A 6,785-nucleotide genomic window follows, 5' to 3' on the forward strand; every position below is an offset into this window, starting at 1 on the left:
AATGTCTCTAATAATGGACACATCTCTAAATCAGACTACCTCATCAGGCTACTTGATCAGGCTACCTCCCTCATCAGGCTACTTGATCAGGCTACCTTCCTCATCAGACTACCTGATCAGGCTACCTCCCTTATCAGGCTACCTCATCAGGCTACTTAATCAGGCTACTTAATCAGGCTACTTAATCAGGCTACCTCATCAGGCTACTTAATCAGGCTACTTAATCAGGCTACTTAATCAGGCTACCTGATCAGGCTACTTAATCAGGCTACCTTATCAGGCTACCTCCCTCATCAGGCTACTTGATCATGCTACCTCTCTCATCAGGCTACCTACCTAATCAGGCTACCTACCTAATCAGGCTACCTACCTGATCAGGCTACCTAATCAGGCTAACTACCTAATCAGGCTACCTACCTAATCAGGCTACCTACCTGATCAGGCTACCTACCTAATCAGGCTACCTACCTAATCAGGCTACCTACCTAATCAGGCTACTTACCTAATCAGGCTACCTACCTGATCAGGCTACCTAATCAGGCTACCTACCTAATCAGGCTACCTACCTAATCAGGCTACCTACCTGATCAGGCTACCTAATCAGGCTACCTACCTGATCAGGCTACCTACCTAATCAGGCTACCTACCTAATCAGGCTACCTACCTGATCAGGCTACCTACCTAATCAGGCTACCTACCTAATCAGGCTACCTACCTGATCAGGCTACCTACCTGATCAGGCTACCTAATCAGGCTACCTACCTAATCAGGCTACCTACCTAATCAGGCTACCTAATCAGGCTACCTACCTGATCAGGCTACCTACCTAATCAGGCTACCTACCGAATCAGGCTACCTACCTAATCAGGCTACCTACCTGATCAGGCTACCTACCTAATCAGGCTACCTACCTGATCAGGCTACCTACCTAATCAGGCTACCTACCTGATCAGGCTACCTACCTAATCAGGCTACCTACCTGATCAGGCTACCTACCTGATCAGGCTACCTACCTAATCAGGCTACCTACCTGATCAGGCTACCTACCTGATCAGGCTACCTACCTAATCAGGCTACCTACCTGATCAGGCTACCTACCTAATCAGGCTACCTACCTAATCAGGCTACCTACCTAATCAGGCTACCTACCTAATCAGGCTACCTACCTAATCAGGATAACTACCTGATCAGGGTACCAGTTGCAGAACATCACCAATCAAAGTAAACATTCTACCACAGTGAACAAGTTATTTTTGTGATTCATATTTGATTCTGTAAAACACTAGGCTCTCGGCTGGTGCTAGTACACAGATCAAATACACCACTGGAACGCCGATTAAGGTGTTGACAATTGCATAATCTGCCTACTGCCATAACAAGTTTAATATCTAATTATTAGGTGCATGTAAACGTGCTGAATGTGTCTTCATATCGTTCTAGAACTAGACAACAACTGAGTATCTGAATGTGTCTTTATATCGTTCTAGAACTAGACAACAACTGAGTATCTGAATGTGTCTTTATATCGTTCTAGAACTAGACAACAACTGAGTATCTGAATGTGTCTTCATATCGTTCTAGAACTAGACAACAACTGAGTATCTGAATGTATCTGTTGTTGCAAAAACTATATGTACATTACATATACTGTGTGTGTGTGTGTGTGTGTGTGTGTGTGTGTGTGTGCGTGTGTATGTTTGTGTGTGTGTGTGTGTATGTGTGTATGTGTGTGTATGTGTGTATGTGTGTGTGTGTGTGTGTGTGTGTGTGTGTGTGTGTGTGTGTGTGTGTGTGTGTGTGTGTGTGTGTGTGTGTGTGTGTGTGTGTGTGTGTGTGTGTCCTACCAGACAATATATAAAGAGGAACTTGAGTATGTCCAGCAGCATCCGTCCCAGTGAGATCTGAAATCATCATCACATCACCATCACCATCATCATCATCATCATCACCATCATCACGTCATCACCATCATCATCATGTCATCATCATCATCATCATCATCACCATCATCATCATCATCATCATCGTCATCACCATCGTCATCATACAAAACACACTCACTAACCTGTAGAGGTCCCAGGTGGGAGTTGGCTGTGAACAGGGAGATGAGTCGAAGAGAACTGAAGATATTAGCTATAGCAAACAATGCTTCTGCTATCAGGGTAGGGTGCCACATCTCCCACTCTTCTCTAGGACGGGAAGAGTTGTACTACAGAGAGAAGGAGAGAGGCTTAAGGAGGGAGGGAGAGAGGGGATAGGGTGCCACATCTCCCACTCTTCTCTAGGACGGGAAGAGTTGTACTACAGAGCGAAAGAGAGAGGGTTAAGGAGGGAGGGAGAGAGGGGGTAGGGTGCCACATCTTCCACTCTTCTCTAGGACGGGGGGAGTTGTACTACAGAGAGAGAGAGGGTTAAGGAGGGAGGGAGAGGGGGGAAAGAGAGAGAGGGATGAAGAGTGGGTGGGAGGGATGGATCGATGGATGGATGAGAGAGAGATAGAGAGGGGGTAGGGAAGGAGAGGGAGAGAGGGAGAGAGAGAGAGAGAGGGGAAGGGAGAGAGAGCGAGAGGAATGTAGAAAGGAAGGGAGAGATTTTTATGGTTTGACAACATGTCAAAGTTCAATCTTGGCATGGTTGAGCTCCTCTCATTCTAAATGTAGCTTCTCAGCCAGTATCACAAGAATCCATCTAGCACTGCTGCTATCAACATTCACTGACACAAACACCCATCATGCATGCACTCAACAAACGACACACATTCAGCTCTCGTCAGAACACCAAGTTGAAGCCTATCAACACTGAATGTTCCAGAATGTTCATCACAATGTTCCAGAATGTTCCACAATGTTCCAGAATGTTCCCGGATGTTCCAGAATGTTCATAAAAATGTTCCCGGATGTTCCAGAATGTTCATCACAATGTTACAGAATGTTCCCGGATGTTCCAGAATGTTCATAAAAATGTTCCAGAATGTTCAACACAATGTTCCAGAATGTTCCCGGATGTTCTAGAATGTTCATAAAAATGTTCCCGGATGTTCCAGAATGTTCATCACAATGTTCCAGGATGTTCCAGAATGTTCATCACAATGTTCCAGAATGTTCGTCACAATGTTCCAGGATGTTCCCGGATGTTCCAGAATGTTCCCGGATGTTCCAGAATGTTCATAAAAATGTTCCCGGATGTTCCAGAATGTTCATCAAAATGTTCCAGAATGTTCATCACAATGTTCCAGGATGTTCCCAGATGTTCCAGAATGTTCATAAAAATGTTCCAGGATGTTCCCGGATGTTCCAGAATGTTCATAAAAATGTCCCAGGATGTTCCAGAATGTTCATAAAAATGTTCCAGGATGTCCCAGGATGTTCCAGAAAGTTCATAAACATTTTCCAGGATGTTCCAGGATGTTCCAGGATGTCCCAGGATGTTCCAGGATGTCCCAGGATGTTCCAGGATGTTCCAGGATGTCCCAAGATGTTCCAGGATGTTCCAGGATGTTCCAGGATGTTCCAGGATGTCCCAGGATGTTCCAGGATATTCCAGGATGTCCCAGGATGTTCCAGGATGTTCCAGGATGTTCCAGGATGGTGTGTTGATGAATACTTCACAGCGAATGTTCCTAGAAAGAACACTTCTGGGCAGAAGATGTCCCCCAAGGTTTTTCCTCCGTCCCCCAAAAGCTGGTGTGTTTTCTAGGAAGAGCCCCTCGCCACCACAAGTAAATCACCAAGTGTGTGTGTGTGTGTGTGTGTGTGTGTGTCTCTGTGTGTGTGTGTGTATCTTACCTTAACATAAGCCACTATCTTCAGTGATATAGTAGCCAGGTAGAGGGAGTTCATAGCAAAATCCATCAGGTTCCACCAGTCGTGTATATACTCTGTAAAACCTCCATCCCACATCTCCTTAATCTCAGCCCAGATAAAACCTGATATATATATATAGAGAGAGAGAGAGGAAGAGAGAGAGAGAGAGAGAGAGAGAGAGAGACCAGTTGATGTTACTCTTCAATAACAGACCCCAAAGCAAATCAGGGGAAGGAAATTGGAAATTGGGAATTCAAGGAGGAAAAATTGTTTCTCTCCTCAGTGATTCTGTCTCAGTGATTCTGTCTCAGTGATTCTCTCCTCAGTGATTCTCTCCTCAGTGATTCTCTCCTCAGTGATTCTCTCTCAGTGATTCTCTCTCTTTGATTCTCTCTCTGGGATTCTCTCTCTGTGATTCTCTCTCAGTGATTCTCTCCTCACCTAGTACCCAGGGTAGTATCATCCATTCAACCACAGTAGGAGGAGGGCCCTGCATTAAATGACATCAGATTAGATTGCATGAATGTATTGGTCACAAATGGTTACAAATATTAAAAACATCTTCCTAGTCAGCAAAAACCGTACGATGTTGATCTGATTTTGTTATTTTAATATAATGGGAACACTGGGCCTAAGGTTACCTGCATTTGTAGATAAATATAAATGACCTAATAAATGACTGACTTAGCATAACTTAAAAGGGATACTTCAGGATTTTGTCAATGAGCGAAACTAGCGTTAGCACAATAACTGGAAGTCTATGGGGGAGCATGCTAACAGATACTTCCAGTCATTGTGCTAACGCAGTTAGCATTTGCTCGCAATACTACCTTTAACTTCCTTCATACTGGACACAGAAACATAACAATGGTATACACAAGTTCATCTGACTCTGGGCGAAGTAGATACCAACATCCCGAAGTATCCCTGTAATTAATATTTAATTAATTCATTACTTTCTGACTTACCTGCATATGTAGGTTAGTCCTGGCGATGTGTTGTGAGGCGAGGAGGAGGAGGAAGAGGAAGTTCAGGTACGATGCTGTGTGACAGATAAACTTGATGAAGGGTTTCTTCACAAACACACCTAGGGCAGACTTAGGGGCTAGGAGATAGATCTGGAGAGAGAGGGATGGGAGAGAGGGAGGAAGAGAAGAGAGAGGGAGGCAGAGAAAAGAGAGGGAAGAGAGAGGGAATAGAGAGGGAAGAGAGAGGAGAGAGAGGGAAGAGAGAGGGAGGCAGAGAAGAGAGAGGGAAGAGGGAGGGAGGAGAGAGAGAGGGAGGCAGAGAAGAGAGAGGGTAGAGAGAGGGAGGCAGAGAAGAGAGAGGGAAGAGAGAGGGAGGAGAGAGGGAGGGGAGAGGAGAGAGGGAAGAGAAGAGAGAGGGAGGCAGAGAAGAGAGAGGGAAGGGAGAGAGAGGGAGGGGAGAGAGAGGGAGGCAGAGAAGAGAGAGGGAAGAGAGAGGGAGGGGAGAGAGACAGAGGCAGAGAAGAGAGAGGGAGGCAGAGAGGGAGGGAGAGAGAGGGAGGCAGAGAAGAGAGAGGGAAGAGAGAGGGAGGCAGAGAAGAGAGAGGGAAGAGAGAGGGAGGAGAGAGAGAGGGAGGCAGAGAAGAGAGAGGGTAGAGAGAGGGAGGCAGAGAAGAGAGAGGGAAGAGAGAGGGAGGAGAGAGGGAGGGGAGAGGAGAGAGGGAAGAGAAGAGAGAGGGAGGCAGAGAAGAGAGAGGGAAGGGAGAGAGAGGGAGGGGAGAGAGGGGGAGGCAGAGAAGAGAGAGGGAAGAAAGAGGGAGGGGAGAGAGACGGAGGCAGAGAAGAGAGAGGGAGGCAGAGAGGGAGGGAGAGAGGGAGGCAGAGAAGAGAGAGGGGGAGAGAGAGAGGGAGGCAGAGAAGAGAGAGGGAGGCAGAGAAGAGAGGGAGGGGGAGAGAGAGGGAAGAGAGGGAAGAGAGAGGCAGGGGAGAGAGAGGGAAGCAGAAAAAGAGAGAGGGAAGAGAGAGGGGGGAGAGAGAGGGAGGCGACAAGAGAGAGGGAGAGAGAGGGGGAGAGAGGGAGAGAGAAGGAGGGAGAGAGGAGAGAGGGAAGAGAAAGAGAGAGGGAAGAGAGAGGGAGGCAGAGAAGAGAGAGGGAGGGGAGAGAGAGGGAGGGGAGAGAGAGGGAGGCAGAGAAGAGAGAGGGAAGAGAGAGGGAGGGGAGAGAGAGGGAGGCAGAGAAGAGAGAGGGAGGCAGAGAGGGAGGGAGAGAGGGAGGCAGAGAAGATAGAGGGAAGAGAGAGGGAGGGGAGAGAGGGAGGCAGAGAAGAGAGAGGGGCGCAGAGAAGAGAGGGAAGAGAGAGGGAGGGGAGAGAGAGGGAAGAGAGAGGGATTAGAGAGGGAGGGGAGAGAGAAGGAGGCAGAGGAGAGAGAGGGAGGCAGAGAAGAGAGAGGGAAGAGAGAGGGAGGGAGAGAGAGGGAAGAGAGAGGGATTAGAGAGGGAGGGGAGAGAGAAGGAGGCAGAGGAGAGAGAGGGAGGCAGAGAAGAGAGAGGGAAGAGAGAGGGAGGGGAGAGAAAGGGAGGCAGAGAAGAGAGAGGGAGGTAGAGAAGAGAGACAGTGTTTGGGTCGGTACGATAGTGTTTGGGTCGGTATGATAGTGTTTGGGCCTGTGCGATAGTGTTTGGGCTTGTACGATAGTGTTTGGGCCTGTACGATAGTGTTTGGGTCGGTACGATAGTGTTTTGGTCTGTACGATAATGTTTGGGTCTGTATGATAGTGTTTGGGTCGGCACGATAGTTTTTGGGTCTGTACGATAGTGTTTGGGTCGGTACGACAGTGTTTGGGTCGGTACGACAGTGTTTGGGTCTGTACGATAGTTTTTGGGTCTGTATGATTATGTTTGGGTCTGTACGATAGTGTGTGGGTCGGTATACTGTATACTGACCATTGAGAAGACAGGGAACAGCAGTCCTATGATGAAACAGGTCCCCAGTTTGACAACCCAGTGTCTCCTCCT

The 6,785-nt window shown here is 47.6% G+C and overlaps 1 protein-coding gene across 1 annotated transcript in view; it reads right to left on the reverse strand.

The window, feature by feature from the left end:
- LOC139398405 (short transient receptor potential channel 5-like) overlaps positions 1-6,731 on the reverse strand; it is a 27,823-nt gene extending 21,092 nt beyond the window's left edge. Inside the window, exons 1-6 of the mRNA XM_071144423.1 lie at positions 6,714-6,731; positions 4,772-4,921; positions 4,245-4,293; positions 3,786-3,925; positions 2,066-2,209; positions 1,845-1,901 (exon numbers count right to left, since the gene is read on the reverse strand). Coding sequence (XP_071000524.1) covers positions 1,845-1,901; positions 2,066-2,209; positions 3,786-3,925; positions 4,245-4,293; positions 4,772-4,921; positions 6,714-6,716 — 543 coding nt within the window. The 5' untranslated portion in view covers positions 6,717-6,731. The remainder of the gene's footprint in view (positions 1-1,844; positions 1,902-2,065; positions 2,210-3,785; positions 3,926-4,244; positions 4,294-4,771; positions 4,922-6,713) is intronic.
- Positions 6,732-6,785: the final 54 nt, after the last annotated feature.

This window comes from Oncorhynchus clarkii, unplaced genomic scaffold (assembly GCF_045791955.1).
Source record: "Oncorhynchus clarkii lewisi isolate Uvic-CL-2024 unplaced genomic scaffold, UVic_Ocla_1.0 unplaced_contig_4996_pilon_pilon, whole genome shotgun sequence".
NCBI lineage: Eukaryota > Metazoa > Chordata > Actinopteri > Salmoniformes > Salmonidae > Oncorhynchus > Oncorhynchus clarkii.